Genomic DNA, 19,461 nt, shown 5'->3' with positions numbered 1-19,461 from the left:
ACATAAAAAGTTACTCTGCAATAATATTATCTGATGGAATAAACTGAGACATATTTTTGTACACACCTGCGTACGTGATATGAATCGTTACAGATTATGTTGTAGTTTTAAATATATCCTCAGGCAGCAGCCCAACCATAAAATGACCTATTCATAAAAAGAAGCACATGAAGGCATGAACATCAGGGGACACAGCCAACTCTGCTTTCAGAAGTGTGTTGTGATTATTTATAAGTACTTGTTATTATTATGTGACCACAGTTAGTCACTCATCTACTTTGATTTGATAAGATATAAAAGCATTTTTTATATATATAATGCAAGACTTAATACCTATGCAGAAAAGATGTAGACAAAATCACACCTTATAATGTATCCCATCCAATTCATATTGCCTTCAATTGTACATATTTTGCCATGTGTCCAATAATGTTTATTCTTTCTGTCTGTGGTGCATGTGAAAATGTATATTGTCAAAGGTGGTCTTGGCTATAATAACACCAAAGTCAAATTCATGTCCTTAACTTTGTGTTGTCTGAGTCCTTAATAAGTCATGATGCCCCTTCCAACAAATTGAATGCCAACTTAAATTTAGTACAGTCAGCACTAGGTAGTATGATCATCTGTCGTCTGTCTATTTTTCATCTCTGGGCTTGAGAAGGATATAAAGTCATTCCGGCCGTAGTCAAAGTAAGATGACAAGTCTGTTTTGTTTTTGTCAAGTTAAGTCTAAAGTCATCAGATTCATGATATCTGACTTAAGCCCACGCATCTACTAAATATAAGTATTTATTAATCATTTTTATTTGTATCAGTTTGACATTGTTTTAAATATTTTCTCAGTTTCTTGTTATAAAATGAGAAGTTTCTCCTTTTAATGAGATGTTCATGTCATAACAAGTTATTTTTCATGCTGACATTTTTTTCCTCAGTACTGCTAGATGCCAAATGATTTAGTTTTAACATGAAACTTTTTTTTTTTATAAAAACACATTCCTTCATTTTATGATATCACAAAACTTTCTCATTATGTATCTATAATGGCATACTGACTTATCTCATGAAAACAAGATGTAAGTGGGCTGCTTTGCTATTGTTCTGTGCACCTGTGTGTAACAGGCTTAGATCAGTGATCGTCAACAATCATGCTACAAATCAGTACTGGTCCGTGTAATGTACCAGACTGCAGACATTGTTAGACAAGAACGGACATCTCCTACCCATCTGCCACCCTGTCTTGACACCACATATGACCAGATGACTTAAAATGAGCTTATATACACTTTCAATCCAGCAGCCTTTCTCACATCTGAACCAAAGCTCAATCAGCAGTGAAGGCCTGATTACCCAACTGACAAACTTCTACTGATGGCCTATTAAAAACTGAGAAACCCCAGAGCCTTTAATAATGGCTTACTGACATTTATATGACAATAAGAGCCGATGGCTTATTAGAAAGTTATTAAGTCTACAGTTGTAAATGTTAATAAGCTGCAGCTCTCATCTAGAAGGTAAGTGGTCAAACAGTCCATTGGAGGGTCTTCCTGATGAATTAAAGAGCTAAAGAAACAAAGCTGATTTGATGCTTCACAACCTGGCAACACAAACATTTTCCTTATTAATGGCTTATTAGCTTAGGATCTATAAAGCAAGTAAATGATTAATAATGCTTATAAACACTTTGTAAAGGATGACTTATCAGAAAGTGGTACAGAAGTTTCTTGTTATAACAACATGCCAACTTACCATGTATTGAGTTAGTTTTAATGAGATGTGTGAAATAATGAGAGAGTTATGTGATAAAGTGATATGATTAAATGGGATATAATGGCATCATCATTCTAAAGTGAGAAATGTCTTGTCATAATGTGAAAAGGATCTTGAAACTGAGCAAATATTTTGTCACGGTGTCAGCAATACTCTGAGGTATTAATGCCTGATATCACTTTGCTTTTCTGGTCTTTCATTTATTGCTCTGTTTGTCAAGCATCTGGGACTCTTGTACATTTACAGATGTATTGAAGTATGTATATGGACTAAATGAGCCATAAACATGCCAACTCACAACAGTAAAGAGGAAGACTAAAAATGAGATTAGAACTGAACCACAGAAGGCCGTGGCATGATGTTAGGACTACAAAACTTAGAATTTAATCTGTTGAGAGACAGAATTTACACAAAATATGTCAAAGCGTTTCTGTGCTGTAAATTAAAAGGTAGAAAACATTCAAGAAAAAAGATTCTGCTTATTAAATACAATCAGTCAGACAGACATGACAGGCAGGACGGTCCAGGACATTTCATCATATCAAATCAAAAGTTCTTCATCAACAGTGTTCTTGGAAGGTTATAAAGTTATTGATTTAGCTTTGCATTATAATCACATGACAGAAATAATCATTAAGAAGATTTTGCTTCATTTACATAATATACGAAATAAAACAAAGAACAGTAGTAATTATCTACAGAACAAGTGCAATAAAGCTGAACTCCATTCTTTTAAAATCTTCATTTATCACTGTGTTAATTCCTTTATCTTATCATACCATTGTATTATAACCATATTTTTTAACATTTTACAGTAAATATTCCACCAGTACCTGGCTCAAAGTACTAAAGACTACTTCAAATTTGCCCAAATGTGTTTTTTTCTTTTTAGGCATTTTCAGTAGTTTTCATTTTAAGCTTTTACATTCAGGCACCAACATTAGAGCAAACTTCTGCCAAACCCACGGAGGCTCATTCACTGCCATTAAATTCCAAATGGCATAGAAAACAAGTCTGCATTAAGAATAACCCCTCACTAATGACAAGCAATCAGTCATGTTGTGTAAAGTTCCATCAAACTGCTCAAGAAAAAAAAAAAAAATTGCTCATGCTATAGAAGTTCCCATCACAGATTCACCACCACTGTCGCTTTTTGATACTTCCACTTCCTCCTTCTCCCATATTTTCTATATCAAACTATTTCCAACACTGCCAGTGACACATTTAGGCCCCTCGACAAGGTGCAATAACTGAGATCTTACAGGTTTGTTACATGTCACACTGTGCAAAATGGTCTAATACAACCTTGGTAACAACCTGTGTCAGACTGTGTGATGAATGTCTGTTGAATTTTAGCTCAATGATGGAAACAGAAAAAACCCAGCTGGTGTCATCCATTTTTAATCCTCTCCTGTTTGAAAATGCAGCAAAAACAAGCTCTGCCACTATTTTTTCTCTAACTTTATTTTAAAAATGGGTTATACATAAATGCTGATGTGGTCTCTAGATGTATATGTGAAATGACAGTTATTTCATCTTGTATTCTGATTGGTTGGTTGTAGACATAAGTCGTTGGGAGGATTGCTGTCAGAATTGTGATGAATGCTGTCTTTGGTCTCCAAAGCTCTTAATGAGTCTCATATTGACATCTAAAACCTTCATATGAACTCACCATGCTTCTCTCACAATCAATTAAGTGTGTAGGGACCTTTAGGATCCACCCTAAAAATGTCTGTGAAATAGTGCTGGTGTGATAGAGACACAGCAGAATAATCTACAGTCATGCAAAACACAATGGGCCTCATGCAAGAAGCACTCATACACACACATTTGTTCTGGAATGTATGTATGAGGGATTTAACAGAATTTTCTCATGCTTAGAATTCTGTCTGCGAATGAAATTCCCAAGTGGTCCAGGCCGGTTGTATGTACAGTTTGCCTTTCTCCACAAAGGAAAACATTTAAGATTTATAATTAAATATAATAATGGTATCAATGCAAATGAAACACATTACAAAGGGTTAATCGTGTTACAAAGAAGTTTAGGAGTTGTTGTTTTTTTAGATGTTATTGGCTTATTTTGGCATTCTTTTGTTCATCTAATGTGACTGTCATCCCCTTGACCTCCTCCCATCATGGAATGATTTGCTTTGCAAAACATTTTATAGTATCTACCTTCATGTCAGACAGTAATGTGTCTACTACCAGGCTCCTGATTTTCTCTGATTTTTGACAGCAGGATTTGACTTCCATATGTTGAAATTCTTCTTTTTACTCTTCAGTGTCATTTTTTCTGAATGAAACTTGCCCACAAACACATTGAAAAAGGTCACCTCATATAACAATTTAGGAGCGTCAATTATGCTAATAATCAAATCTCACAAACACATCTTCTCATGAGCAAGTGGCATTCATTAAGTTCAAACAAGCAATTAATGACAAGGTAGTGCAGTTATGAGAGTTTGATGGAACCAACCTGGAACAACGAACAAATCTCACAGAACAAAAGAAAGGGAGATTTAAGAGATGAATATGAAAATGTTCTAACATGAGGCTCAATGTTTCTTGAAAGCTTCTATAAGCAGTTTAGCACACTGGTGGTCCCAGGCAGTCAGATGTAACTGTTGAACCTACGTGAACTTCTACACACAAAAATCCTTTAAATCAACATTAATAAAGTGCACACATGCTCATAATCACCAGCCTGTACTTACTGTGATTATTTATACCAAATGATATCAAGGTGAATTTCCTCACCTAGCAGAATCAACTGAATGGTCCAAAACAAATAAAGCACCTGTTTGGCCCTCTAATATGGCACTTGTAAAAGGTTTAAAAGTTAATCCTCAAAACACAGTACTTTGACCCAGGTCTGGAGGGATGTTTTTGGCAAAGAAAATAAATATTCCTCATACTGTAAATACCTGCAAAGCAGTGCACCTCTATGACACGTTTTACTCAGGTTGCATTGTTGACAAAAATAAAAAGAGATTTACATAAAAATGTAAAAGTTTGTACTACTCTGGCCCCAACTGCATGTGCAATTATAATGGTTTTTTTCACAATAGCCTGTGCTGCATTTGTATTGTATGACACCAGATAGATAGATAATACCAGAGCCACTGCTGAGATTTGGAGAAGTTACTCAAAACATTTTTGAAAGAAAAAAAACTCTATATTATCATAATATTAAAGCTTATATTAAGCAATGGGAACAAAGTTGCAATTTTTACTTAGTCAAGGACGTTGAAATGAAATGATTACAGGTGTTGTGCATTGAGTGAATGTTGATGTTCTGCTGGTATCTCACTAACCTCCAACAAGAACTTGTGGCAGAGTCAAATTCAAACAGTCATGCAGAGCAACAGAGGAAGTTACAGTAGAAAAATGACTGCAGTCAAAACACAAGTCTTTTACAAGGAAAAATGTAACTGTAGAGATGTGGACAATCTCTAACCAATCCATCTGGAAATTTTGTTGACTACCTTGTGGTTTAGCATCATGACCTTTTCTTGTAAAGTTTCAACAACTTTATTAATATGACTTTTTCTCATATCATAACTTGCTCTGGCAAAATTACAACTTTATCACAACTGTTTCTTGCACAATTATAACTTAATCTCATAATATCATCAAATTACTGTAAAATTCTAACTTTATTTGTTTTCCGTGGAAAATTACAGCTTTATTCTTGTAATATTGTGACTTTCTGATACTTTAGTGTCGTAACAATCTGACTTTTTTTCCCTCAAACTATCCCAATTTCATTCTTTATTTAAGATTTTTTTCTCCCCCAGCAGTGGCCTTGATACTTCATCGTAGTATTGTGGGGCAGTGCACACATGGAGGGAGTGTTTGAAGCTCATACGCAGGTGACTGGTATAATCAGTAGGCATTAGGCGTTAAATAGATTAGGTTTTGCATAATACTCTACTCCTTCTATACAGATTTATTTTAGCATAAATTATCATAGTAAATAACTGGGTGGATTAGATATATATCATCTATTTACAGTGAGGTGCAATCGTAACATTTTAATTGTAGCAAGACTCACTGCTTCATTTCCAGTTGAGAGGTGAAGTGAATGGACTATTAGATGGAAACTCTGGTCCTGAATCAAACATTTTTCTCTTTGAAGCTAAAAAAAATCTGTATACAATATGGCTACTCCTCTGCTCTTTACTCACACCCTGAAGTCATCAACTGAGTGTAAAACTGTAGAGACACTAAGCAGGGCTGGATGTCACTGGACTTTAAAGGAAAAATCCACCCTTAAACACGTTATCACTGCTTTTGGCATGTTTACATTTCTGGCTGCATTCTGTCCTTTACTGTATTCTTGTTATCCCTTTGAATAAATCAGAGATGATGCAATGTTCTATCAAAATATTAGTGCAGCTCCAAAAGGAGTTTGACAGCAAAACATTTTTTCATCACCCCAAAATGGGAAACAATCATACAGGGGGGATATTCACCAAGCAGGCAGGTATAATCATAACTCCCCTGACAGTAGCCTCAACAGCTCATGTTCCTTTTTGGGAGTTGTTTAAAGGCATTCTGAAAACTGGGGGAAAACACAGAATGCTGCAGCCACAGGTGGAGGAAAAGTGGGTATGCCAAAATATCATATTAGAACATTTTATCACCAAATCACTAGAATGCACTGAACTGAGCATCACAGTGTAAGAGTGTCCAGGGGAGAATGTATCCTTGACTCCTTGCTGTCCTAAAACTATAGGACAGAGCCAAATGAGAGAGACAAACAGCCCAAACTATCTCTGTCTCTGTTTTCTTTTGGAAGAAGTAGATTCACAACATAATAACATTTCTTTTTAACATCTGTTAGGCTGGTACCATTTAGAGGACGGCTGGAGGACACTTGCAGAAAGAGTTGTCCTATCCTCTGCTCTGCTCTACCTCTTGGCCTTCAGGGGTCCTCTCCTCTGAGGCCTCTTCAGTCTCTACCTGCATGTGCTCCTGCACACACGACTCCTGAACTTCTTCTGGTATGACATCACATGTAATCTGCACGTCTTCCTCAGGTACGGATGGAGAGGTGGGTGGGTGAATGCTACTGCTCAGAGTGGTACCCCCTTCCCCGGTTGTTTCCTCAGCCTGTCCGATGGAGCTAGTTTCACTGAAGGAGTCGGAGCCTGCCCCGGAGCGCCGGAATAACCTCTGACCTAAAATTGAAAGACAGGAAGTGCAGATGGTAAGTGTGATGTCATTGAACAAAGAGAGAGAGAAATCTCAGAGAGTACAATCAGCTTGCAGGCTATCTGGCAGTGAATAGGTAACCTGAAGCAACAGGGGGAAAAACATTCTTAGAGACAGAAATGGACAAGAAAAAAATTGTGACTGCTCTGCTTGTTCTTGAAAAACAAATTCAAATCAGGCAGTCCGTCCCTTACTTCACTGCCGTGCACATTATTATTTTATGTGTTGGATATTGCCTGTTATCATGTTTTGGTTTCGTTAAAGTGAAGTCCCATTCCTATTTAAACCATTTTGAGCCCTTGCAGCCTCTCACACTCAATCACTTACCTGGTGACGTTAACTCAGTCTGTGAGGGTTCAGGGCTTAGGGCTTCAGGGGGTCATTGGGATTGGGCCTGACTTTGAAACTGAAGGTAAACCTTCATTTTTTTTCAAATCATTGTTAAGCTGTCAATGAAAGTCAACATTTCATGCACAGATGTATCAAATTAAAAGCTTCCTGTGGCTCAAAGAGTATGATCCCTCTCTTTACTGGCAGGCATTCAATGTGAAATATCTGCAGGAAGTGTTCAGTTGTGCTGACAGTAGTTTAAAAAAAAAAAAAACAGCCAAGTAGAAGAGACTGGAAATGATTTGTGAATAAAACCAGTATGTATTTTTAAAAAGAGAAAGTAAGAACCATAGGGAAGTGAGTGTGCTACATTTACTATGTGAGCTATTAGAACACAAGGTCATTCTACCCCCTCAAAGGTTTTCAGAGACTAGTCTCTGATAAACTACTGGCCGCTGTCTGCTATTATTTGAGAATCTGCCATAATTTGAACACCATCTTAAAATCCACAGTAGTCAGAGACAGACATGGATGATGCTACCTGGCAGTCTCTTTGATGAGGAGGTGGGAGAGTCTTGCAGGGAAGGCCTGCCTGCCTGGGCCTTCGTGGAGTATGTCACCTCTGTGGAGTCCAGGGAACCTATGGACACACCCATTACCATGCAGATGTATGTTAAACACACCTAACACACACACAAACAAACAAACCTTTGCTATGTACTTTTAATGAGAGCTAATCACGGCATAAGAAACACAGTGCCATGGTGTATGTAGCAACATACCGTACCAGCCAAAGGTTTGGACACACTTTCTCATTCAAATGAATGGAAAGTTGTGTCCAAACTTTTGACTGGTACTGTACACTCAACGAGCACTTTAGGAACACCTGTGAAATCTAATGCAATCCAATGCAACAGCTCTGCCATAAATTCTACTTTTACCAAGCATATACATTTTCAGTTTTTGTTGACATTATCAGAAAGGTGATAATTCTACTTTATGTTTATTATTGAGGTCCTAGTGGGTGGTGGTGGTGGTGGTGTACTGACTCACTGACTGACTGACTGACTGACTGATTCACTGACTGACTAACTGACTCATTGACTGACTGAATCACTCAATGACTAACTGACTCACTTTCAATTCACTTCAATAGGCTTTATTGGCATGACATTTGACATGTGTTGCCAAAGTACTATTATGAAAAATGATCAAAGAAAATGTTAAGGAATGAAATTAACAAGAATAATGTGAACAACAATATTTGTCAATAGAATAAAATAGATAATGAAATGAATAAATTAAATTAAATAATGTCAAATGTAAATAGTGTTCATCTACTGATAATACAAGATGTTGTTAATAGTAGGGATAACACAACACAGCCATTAGTCTACATAACAACATAAAAAGAAAACAAAACAAAAAACCAAAAGGAGATGGTGGTGGTAAGTAGAATATGGTAAGAACAAGTATATTTATAAATGTCTATCTGTCTATATGTCTATGTCCTACTGGTTGTGTCCTTTGTTGTGACAGGAAGTCACATATTTAACAGCCAACACTGCATATTCTTTCTTTTCCCCCAGAATGACGGCTCATTTCTCCCTTTCTGTCAGACTTCAGGATTTGGGTCAATTTCTTTCAAATTTTGGAAAGAATTCCTCCCTAATATTTCGGTAGTTTTGACATTCTTAGAAACTGTCATCACAATGGGGAACGCAGCCTGTCCTCTCTGGGCAGCCAGGTCTGCCTGTGTCTGCCCTTCTCTATTGCCACACTATGATCACTCAGTCTGTCTTTCTCAGGTTCTTATCAGATACTCTGCTTAGGAAGTCTGCCACAGTATAATGTCTGTTTAGGGCCAAATATGTTTCTATTTTATGTTGTGAGTATATAACATAATTCCAATAAGTGATGCATTTTTCTTCTTCTTTAGATATAAATTGGTTAGGTCTAATCTGAGTGACTGTGTAACTTCTCTGAGGCTGGCTAGGGTTTGTGATGTCAGAAGGTGAAAGGTCAGCCAGCCTTAGGACCAGTTGGTTGAGGGGACTCATTCTTAGGTTCAACTTTTGGCGGGTAAGGGCTTTATAATGGTAACAGGCAGTGTCACTCTTTTTAATATGGCTCCAGAATTTGATCTTTTTTGAATACTTAGAAATAAAGTATTAAGTAGTAATAAATAAATATTTTATAGTAAGGGGCCCTGTACCTCACTGCCATACAATGCAATTGATTCTATAACTGATTTAAACATTTTAGCCATGTCCTAGTTGGAATTTGGATTTGAACAGAATTCTAGATGGCACAGAAAGCCCTTTTTGTCTTCTCTTTTAGTTCCTTCACAGCAGAGCAGAAGTTTCCCGTGGAACTAATTTGTAAACCTAAGTAAGTATGGGTATTTATTTGTTCTATTTGGGTCCCACCTATTTAAATGTTGGGTCATTTCTTTGTAACCTTGATCTTTTTGGGAAGGTGATAATTTTGGTCTTTTCCATGTTAACTGTGAGGGCCCAGTCTGACAGTACTGATGGAGAAGGTCCAGGCTCTGCTGAAGACCCTCTTTAGTAAGAGACAGTATGACCAGGTCATCTGCATAAAACAGACACTTGATTTCTGTGTCTTGAAGAGTGAGACCAGGTGCTGGTGACATCAATGTATGGCCACTAAATGTGCTTGTTTTTGCCACTGACAGGCTCAAATTGTTATTATAAGTGTCTGACAACATTATGGAAGGATCATACAAAGAAATAAAACTGACTCACTCTCCGGTCTGTTTGTTATTCTATCTAACCAAGACTCGCCCCAGGAAGAAATCTTGTTCTGAAATCTCCGGATAGTTGAGTTGTTATCGAAATCAGCTAAATATTCAGCCATGACTTTGACAATCTTTTAGGTAACACTAAGCTACTATTTCTGTACTCCAACACACAAACTCCTCCTGGTTCTCCTCTCTCCAACTCTGTCATGGCTGAATATTTAGCTGATTTAGAAAACAACTCAACTCTTGCGAGATTTCAGAATGAGGCACATGAACCATTTCTACTGGCAAAATGCATTTATATTATTTATTCATTATTTGCATCTGTATTTATTGATATTCTGATTGTGAATTCATTATTTAATAACCCAGAATATGATTAGGGTGTCTTTTGAACACTGGAAATTATTCATTTGGTTAAATGTTTCAGGAAAAATTGTAATTATGTATATCAAACCCGACGCTCAGGAATTTTCAGCCTCACATGTGACTGAATGGAAATGACAATAAATGATGTGTAATATAAATGTGTTTAAACTGTGTTTCTTGCTGGCAGACAGACTCTCCCTGACTTTAATCTTATCCATTGTAACAGTTAACAGGAGAAATAACAGATCACAACAAGAAGAATCTTTCTAATAAATTAAGAAAACTGTTTATGGTTCTTTTGTTGATCAGACCTACAATTACCAGAAATTTTTAACTAGATGACGAATCAGAAAACAAATAAAATATAAAACCTAGGAGTGATGCACTTGAGTTGAATCTGTAATCTGTCTCCACTCAGTGATGTTGTGATGTATCAGATCAGTCTGATCAGCTATAGCGTCAAAACAATAACTGATATCCAATAAGGGGATGTGTCAGCCAGCAAAAGACATCCGTGAAGGCTGCTTTCACGTATCCTCGCTGATGGCGCCTCAGAGATCCTCCTTGCTCCTTGGAACAGAAATAAGAGCTTTGGGATGGCCTTCAAAATGGCGGACCAGAACTACTTCCAGTACAAGCGAGGAGCAAGGAGCAAGGAAAGACCTTACTGACTTGCTCACTGACTTACTGAATCATTTACTGACTTACTGACTCACACACTGACTTACTGACCTACTCACTTGTTCACTGACTCGCTCACTGACTCAATCAGTTACTTACTTACGGATGTACTGACTTGCTCACTGACTTACTGACTGACTGACTGACTGACTGTTGCTCACTCACTCAGCCTCCTGGTTGCTTCTCAGAGGCTAGGTGGTGGCTAACAGACACTCCTTCGACACTCTAGCCCTCATTTCTTCCCCTCTGCACCTGATTTTATGTAACAAGACATCATGCAAGAGGCCACCCAACGAGCAAGGAGACTCCACAAATACTATTCAATCATTCACACACCTGTTTGCTAACTGTGTGTGCACTGCAGTTACTTTGTCTCACATACCAATTAATGTCAATGAGAGAACGTTTTCAGCAAATGTTTGCAGTACGTGGTGACGTCTTCAATAATGATAACGTGGTTTCAAGTTCAGAAACAAATCACACAATTTAAAATAAGGTTATATAAACTGATGCTGGGTCTCACAACCACACAATGCATGCTGTGTAGCATGTGCAGCATGAGTCCACAGCATTGTTCACTTGCTCCTTCAGCCCTCAGAGGGCTGATTTCACAGGAGTCCAGTGGATATTTCAGAGTGCTGGAGTGTCACTTATGTTGACAGGGATTCCCCTGAGGGGAAATGAATGAGGGTTTGTTAAACCACTATTGAAACACACTGACACAGAGCAGGATCATTCATTGGCCTCCTCTCTTCAGTACTGCTGCTGCTGCTTCATGTCCATGATCTTTTTCTATGATGTACTTCCAACACAGAAAAAAGGTTGTTCTTAAACAATACTTTATCCTCAATACCTATTTTAATACTTCGGAACTTGCATTTCAGACTACTACAAAGCTCACTTTTGGTTCTGTCATGTTTTAGGTTGGACCTTGGGTTACATTTGATATGACAAGAAAATGACTTCAGAGTGTCATCTGTCATCTCACACACATGCACACACACACACATGGGCACGCATGCATGCAAACACACACACACACACACACACACACACACTACCTGCAGCCAGGTTGAAGGTCCTGCCCTTAATGGAGCTTTCAACTGGAGAGAACCAGTTTAACACAGAGCCAACCAGAGGAAGTTGTCTTAGCATCCCCTAAAAGACACAGAGACAAAGGAAATCAAATGTGTGTGAAACTTACTATAATGAGGACCATATGTTCACTAGGGATATGCAGAGGGCCCAGTATTTGTATCTGTATCTGTTGAGGCAGCAAAATTATTTGTATTTGTATTTGTGCTCGAATAAAAGTGGAAAGAGGTTTAATAATCCTGTTTTTGTTTTTATTATGCTTTTATTTTATTACAATTACAATTTTAGAAAATTAAAGTGTTACAACAAGTGTTCATGAGGTGTTCCCTTGGGAGCACTTCACTTGAGCCTTTAGCTCAGCTTTATCTCTGGGGAACACCCCCAACACTGGGAGTGATGTCCAAATTAGGAAATGTGCATCATGTAGTAGGTGGATGTGACTCCCTTCACTGAGACCTGCTGATAGATGTAACAGCAGAGCAGAGGAGAGACACTGAGATGTGATGGTGACCTGTGCGCTGATATTTGACATGTTTTTTTTTTCATCCTGAAGACAAATAATTTTTAAAATATTTGTATGAAACAAATATTTGTAAAAACACTATTTGTCCTGAATAACGTATTTGTATTCGGGCACACCCCTAATGTTTACTACATCTGTCCTCTAAATCGTTACTTAACGTAACTCTACTCATTATCTAACTTTAAACCAAAACTTCAAATCCAAATCCACCTTTGTTCCTGGATTCTCAAGTCTCAACTCTGACTCATTTAAGGAGTGAAGATCAGTCAACATGTTGTCATTTTAAAAAGTAGAAAATTCAATGTGAATTCACACAAAGCATAAGTGATAGAAGTCCACACACCTCTTCCATGAGTTTCTCCTCATTGGCTTTTTGCAGCTGCAGCTCTGCCTCCAGGATGCCTTTCCTCACCACCTCTGTCATGTTCTCCAATAGCTAGACAGTAAAATAATCACTACTGTTTAGAAATGTAATGTATGGAACAACACAGTGAACATACGTATATTATAATGAATATATCATGTCTATTTATATGTCATTCTCATACAGAATGCATTTTCTGCAAAACAATCCTATCCTATAAAATGTTGTTACCCTTCCGCTCTCTTCTATGTCCCTTCCCAGCGCAGCTATTGTGTCCACCAGTTCTGAAACATCGACGTCCTCCGTTACCATGCTCACAAAGATACAGTCCTCTGTCCCAAACTCAGGGCCTGGGAGGAGAGGTGGAGATGGAAAAAGAGAGAAACAACAGCAAAATTTAGAAAGATAAATACTGTAAGCTACTTTTTTCATTCTTCACAAGCCTCTGAGATGTGAAAAGGTACTAACCAGTGGAAAAGATGATGTCAGTGTCAAGGTCTTGTAGTTTCTTCAGCAGCTCAGTGTTGATTTTCTTCAGCTCCTGCTTTGTCCTGCTCTCATCCATTCCTTCAGCCTGTGGCTCGTACCTGAACACAACATATCCATCCCGTTCTGATGTTTGATTCCTACTGAGCACTGCAGCAAATCTTTTCATGACAAATCTGAACTTTGTTAGAAGGACAGCGTGTATTAAGGACATGCTGGCTTCATCTATCTATTAAAGTGATGCCTTTTATCATTCATTCAGAGGTGTCTGTTACATAGATGTTCCTTAGGGCTTTATTCAGACATGACAGGACAACAATGGAAACATCCACAATGCCTGCATGACATCTGGCTTCTGGTTTTAACAGGGACCACTTTTATTTCTGTGCTAATCTTGATACCACCTCATTTATCCGAGAAGGTGCTCTGACTGGGATTCACACCCCTATCACCCATCTGCTAAGCAGCAGTCTGAACTCTATCCAGCTGCAGTAAACACATTACCTAACTCTCCTACCACTCCACCTGACTGACTGAGGAACTGGTTTTATCACTCTAACCACCACCATGAAGCTATTTCACCAGAACACCACTACACTGTAAGAAATGGGGGACAAAATCCACAGCCCTTTTCATGTGCACAAATATAATGTGAGGCATTAATACAATATGAGGCTTCAGCAGTCTGGGTGAGCTAAATCAAGTCAGTATCTTCCAAAGTTACAGCCTATTTAGTATGAAATTCTCTCTTTTTGTTTCCCCTGAATGAAACTCCTGGCTGAGCTTTGGTGGAGGGATACATTCTGGTGGTCCTATATAGATTTGTTGACGCTACTCGGCCTTCACTACTCAAAACGTGCTCAGAGAAAACTTCAAATGCAAAGAAAAAATGGAATCAAAGCAGCCTGAGTACAATCTCTATACAATAGTTGTTCCCATAAAACCTATCCAGCCTTACTGAACAGCCCCCAGGCCAGGCCAGCTGAGCTCCTCCATGTATCTGAGGGAGGGCGAGTGTCGGTGGGTCTCCTCTCTGAAGTCCTGTCTGAGGGACATTGTGGAGCTCATCACAGGCACCAGCTCTGACAGCTTCTCCACCAGGTCCTCCACATCCTCCTGCTGGGTCCCCAGGACTGGACGGGAGGGAGAAAGTCATGGTCATGACTGCTAGCTTACATTTATGACTAGAGGATACAGGCCTGTGGTGAGGAATAATCATTATGTTTCTTTTATTGGTGATGTTTAACCTTTGCTGGCACTAGTTAACATTTATTAAAAATACATCTTGGAATGTCATGTTTATGTTTGTGTGTGTTCGTTCATGTTACCTGCAGCGGTCAGGAGTGGGCTGAAACGAACACAGGTACCCTCATCTTCAAGCTCCACCACATCTATCCCACTGTTGGGAACCAGCTGGGCCAGCTGCTCTCCCAGCTATACCCCAGGAAAAGCATTCATTTAAAAAGAAAACATCAACTGTGTGGTCGGGCAACGCAACAGTTAAGTGTTGAGAACACTGACAAAGAAGTGATGGTTTTATTCTGTGGCAAAAGGTTCAGTTCTGCCTCTTTAAACTCTTGTTATAGCCCCCAGTGGTGCCAGTAAAGAAACAAAAATCCTAATTCACTCAACTTAGACCTGTATGTGGCAGGTCATCATGCAAACATCCATAAATCCATGGTGAAATTCTAAATAGTATCAGAATCAGGACCCGTATTCATTAATTAGCTAAAAGTTACATTTTGGACTTAAAAACTTAAGAATAAAAAGAGCTTCTGAGGTCTCTCAAGTTGGTTCAGAGTAGATCCTGCATAACTAAACCGAGCACGCCTCTGTTTTCCATCTGATTGTACTAAATATTATTGGTTATTATGACTGATACAGCATAATTAACAATGGAGTCATTTTAGCCTTACATATTGTTTGCATTTTAACATTTGATAGGATGCACCATACCACACTTTCTAAGCATCTTAATTGCCTGGACTTCAATCAATCAATCAATCAATCAATTTTTATTTATATAGTGCAATATCACAACAGAAGTCATCTCAAGGCACTTTTCACATAGAGCAGGTCAAGACCATACTCTTTAATTTACAGAGACCCAACAATTCCCCCATGAGCAGCACTTGGCGACAGCGGTAAGGAAAAACTCCCCTTTAACGGGTAGAAACCTCAAGCAGACCCCAACTTGTGAGTGTGGTACTAAATTCTCCGTATAATATGATTTCTCTGACATACCTCGTCTACCAACGACAGAATGTCTTGCAGCAGATTTTTTCCCAGTTTCCATTTCTGACAATTTTCTATTCTTTCATCCCTATTTATATAATTATATATTATAAATATATTAGAGTGTTGTTCATTTCACACAATATGTCACAAATAATATGAGCATTCAGAAAATTATAAATATACTGTATATATTTGCAGAATAATATACAACTGAGTTTTAGACCTGGAAACCAAAACTATGATCTTAAAGAAGCTAAAAGGTGCCATAGAGCAGAGGGGAACTGAAGAGTTATTTTCAGGTCATCACTACAAGCAACATCTTTCATAATACACACAGTCATTTGATCCACTGTTATTATAGAAATAATGATTGGTGCAGCTTAAACTAGCATAGGCACAAAAATTAAAGTTATAGTCCATGTTAAAGAGGTGAAAACACTCACCCATCTGTTGAAGGCATCAAGCACCTCTTTCTCACCAGCACAGTAACCCTCCACTGAACCCCCACTGGATGCTAACATATAAGGAAAGGAAATAGCAACTTAACAACTGTATAGTGTGATAATATTGGTTTTGTATAATCTTCTTTTTCTCTCAATAATTGTAGGAACCAGTTTTTGAGCATGAGCATCTGCTGGGAAGAGGTCATAAATCATCCACCAGGAGTCAGTAGACAGAAAACATATTAAGGAGGCCAGCCACATCAGAGAGCAGAGACCATCCTTGAACAGACACCATCTCCCACAAACTTAGAACATGTGATGTCACCTGATCCAGCTCCATTCACAGAGTAAAGACCATGGAATGCAAATGAAAGCTCTGAAAACTTTTAAGTGGACTTTAGAGCTTAGAAAATGTTACACATTACAATCTCTTTTTGTTTTAAAACTTACTTAAACTGCAAATGTGAAAATAAAATATAGCCACAAGCGGCAATGAGTGGGGTCCAAGCAATAAAGGCAGTCTTCAGCTTAATATGATCTTCAGAGGATTTTGAAAACATGCCACATGCGTAAATTGCCACATGGTTGGTAAGTTTGGTAAGCCAAAAAGAAAATGTACATCTGTACATGTACATGTACAAATTACAGCAAGATATTGAATATCAGTGCAGACGTTTGACCAATCTGAACATCATCTGAAACACTTGATATCTACCATCTAAAGAATGTCTGTGTCAATTTTGGGAGCATTTTAATGAAGACTTTTGAAGATATAGATACTGATATAGCATATTTTGAAAAATATCGCATGACGGACATCTGAATTGACCATGAGTTGCAGTGAGGCAAACTTTTGTCACACACCAGTGGATGTGCTGAAAAAAATTCAGCTCTCATGGACCTGTAGTTGTTATGATTTCTGAGACACAGATACTTCTAGAGCACAAGAATAATCCTAACAGATATAATAGGGTTCCAGCAGCTTCACTGCTTGGACCCCTACAAAGTTCACCACAGAGATTCTATTCGGTGGTACATTACTATTTCTGATTGACAGAGAGTCTTCATTAAAGTTGGCTCAATCATGTTCATAGGGTCCAGGGAGTACAACACTTACCGGCACTCATTTCCTGGGAAAATTTGAATAGCACCACAGGAGAGTTGAGTTCATCCTCCACCTGTTGGACACACAATGACACAGATCAGGCATCTGAGACTCAGTGATTATTACAATTATACTTAATAAGTGATCTACTGTATGGCATGCAAAACAATCATTAGTTAAAAGGGTGTGATGTGAACATGGATTTAAGACTTTGCTTTGTGTCCATGCCTACTGAAGCTACTATATCTTATTTCCATGGTAATTGCAACTGAATATCACATACAGTACTTGAATCAAAATGTCAAACTGAGCAGCCCAAACCAAAGCTAGTTTAGAAGATTTGACTGGATAGTTGAATTAATACATCATTGAATTTCCACTGCATTGGGCATTTCAATTACTCCATTATCACTGTAAAATATTTCAGAAGAAAGTCTATGAACCATGCAACCAGGTTATTGATGCAGGCAGTACCTGGACACATCTGCATTTTTAAGTACAGTACTGTGCAAAAGTTTTAGGCACTAAAAGTAAAGTGAGGATGCTTACAAAAATATTGCTATGAATTGTTTTGATTTATCAATTAACTTCTTACAAAGTTGAGTAAACAGCAGAAACCTAAATTAAATCAATATTTGCTGTGAGCAGCTTTGCCTTTAAAACAGCAGCAGTTCTCCTTGGTTCACTTTAACACATTTTTCATGGTAACTTGCAGGTAGGTTGTTGTAACCATCCTAGAGAAAGAATGTTCTTCTGTGGATTTATTATTTAGGCCATCTCAGGTGCTTCTTCATGTAATCCCAGATTGACTCCATGATGTTGAGATCAGGACTCTGTGGGGGACATACCATACCATCTGTTGCAGGACTCATCATACTTCTTGTTGCTGAAAATAGTTCTTTATGACTCTAGCTGTATGCTTGGGGTCATTGTCATGTCATGAATAAATTTGGGACCAATCAGACACCTCCCTGATGGTATTGCATAATGGATAAGAATCTAAACATCTAGGGTGCCTAAAATTTTTGCACAGTACTGTATGTCACCCAGGGTTGGTGTCTCCTGTTTAGTAATCTATTAATATTTGTGTCAAATTTGGCCAGAATCGAATTCACCAAACCATTGATCTTAGTGAAGTTACTTGTGATACATTTCCTCATCTTTTGAACCCCTAAGACAGGAAATAAAACCCGCAGTGAAGCCCATCATTGATGACATCCAGGTGAAAGGTTAGGGCAAGCATCATGCCTGGGTGGGGCTGAAATGAACACTAGTGTTTCTGGATTGTTGATGTGAGGGTCATGAATAATTCACAGGCATGTGTGGTGTTGTCAAGTTAGAAAACCAGCAAGTTAACTCCAATATGTATTACACATAATGAGAGCCAAATGGTTACTAGACCCAGGCCAGGCCTAAAAGCCTCAGTATGCTTCAAACAAATTTCTTGATGGATTTGTCTAAAGACATCTGAAATCCCCTTTCCTATAGTGGAATTGTTCTGATATTTTTGTAACATTCCAAAACAGACAAAAACACCCATTTTATGCAGTGGTTGGCCTGGTGTGTCAAGGAGGAAAAAGGTGTGGGTTCTTCACACAACTTACTTCCGTAATGTGGAACACCATGAATGCCTTTGAGGACACTTCAAACAGATAAAAATAATTTTGCGTATGCATGCAGTCACAGTATGTTGAATAAAGGCAGACTGCCGATGGGCTGAGGCACAGGCACCAGCTCAGACAGTCTTTTCATAATGGCTTTCTTCTCTCAGTGTTGGACCTCACAGACCAGAGCGCATACATCAGTGAGGAGAGGTAAAGTTAATTCATAACTGCTATCAAAAGTGCATGACCAGCAGGAACCCAGCACTAGATGAAGCATCAGACTCAGACAGAACCCAGGAATTAACAATCAGCAAAGCTATGGTGGACAACAAGACATCCATACCAGGAGCCCGTACATACAACTAGTAAGGTGTTTTCAACCAAGCAGAAAGATAAAGGAATTCAGAAAAGAAATTTTAAGCAAGAAAAGAGCGAGCAAAAAAGATGACAGAGAATAGGTGACAGTAATTATGGT

General features: G+C 38.3%; 1 protein-coding gene across 2 annotated transcripts in view; it reads right to left on the bottom strand.

Moving 5' to 3' along the window:
- Positions 1-4,061: 4,061 nt before the first annotated feature.
- The window catches only part of pdxdc1 (pyridoxal-dependent decarboxylase domain containing 1), a 35,142-nt gene continuing 19,742 nt past the window's right edge, over positions 4,062-19,461 (bottom strand). For both annotated transcript variants that reach the window (XM_044330111.1, XM_044330112.1), the window contains exons 14-23: positions 17,395-17,455; positions 16,278-16,348; positions 14,925-15,030; positions 14,555-14,729; positions 13,579-13,697; positions 13,342-13,460; positions 13,090-13,182; positions 12,190-12,286; positions 7,856-7,954; positions 4,062-6,950 (exon numbers count right to left, since the gene is read on the bottom strand). In XM_044330111.1, the coding sequence (XP_044186046.1) occupies positions 6,664-6,950; positions 7,856-7,954; positions 12,190-12,286; positions 13,090-13,182; positions 13,342-13,460; positions 13,579-13,697; positions 14,555-14,729; positions 14,925-15,030; positions 16,278-16,348; positions 17,395-17,455 (1,227 nt within the window). In that variant the 3' untranslated portion in view covers positions 4,062-6,663. The remainder of the gene's footprint in view (positions 6,951-7,855; positions 7,955-12,189; positions 12,287-13,089; positions 13,183-13,341; positions 13,461-13,578; positions 13,698-14,554; positions 14,730-14,924; positions 15,031-16,277; positions 16,349-17,394; positions 17,456-19,461) is intronic.

The sequence above is a fragment of the Thunnus albacares genome, chromosome 17, assembly GCF_914725855.1.
Source record: "Thunnus albacares chromosome 17, fThuAlb1.1, whole genome shotgun sequence".
NCBI lineage: Eukaryota > Metazoa > Chordata > Actinopteri > Scombriformes > Scombridae > Thunnus > Thunnus albacares.
This window is presented reverse-complemented; position numbering and strand designations above follow the sequence as displayed.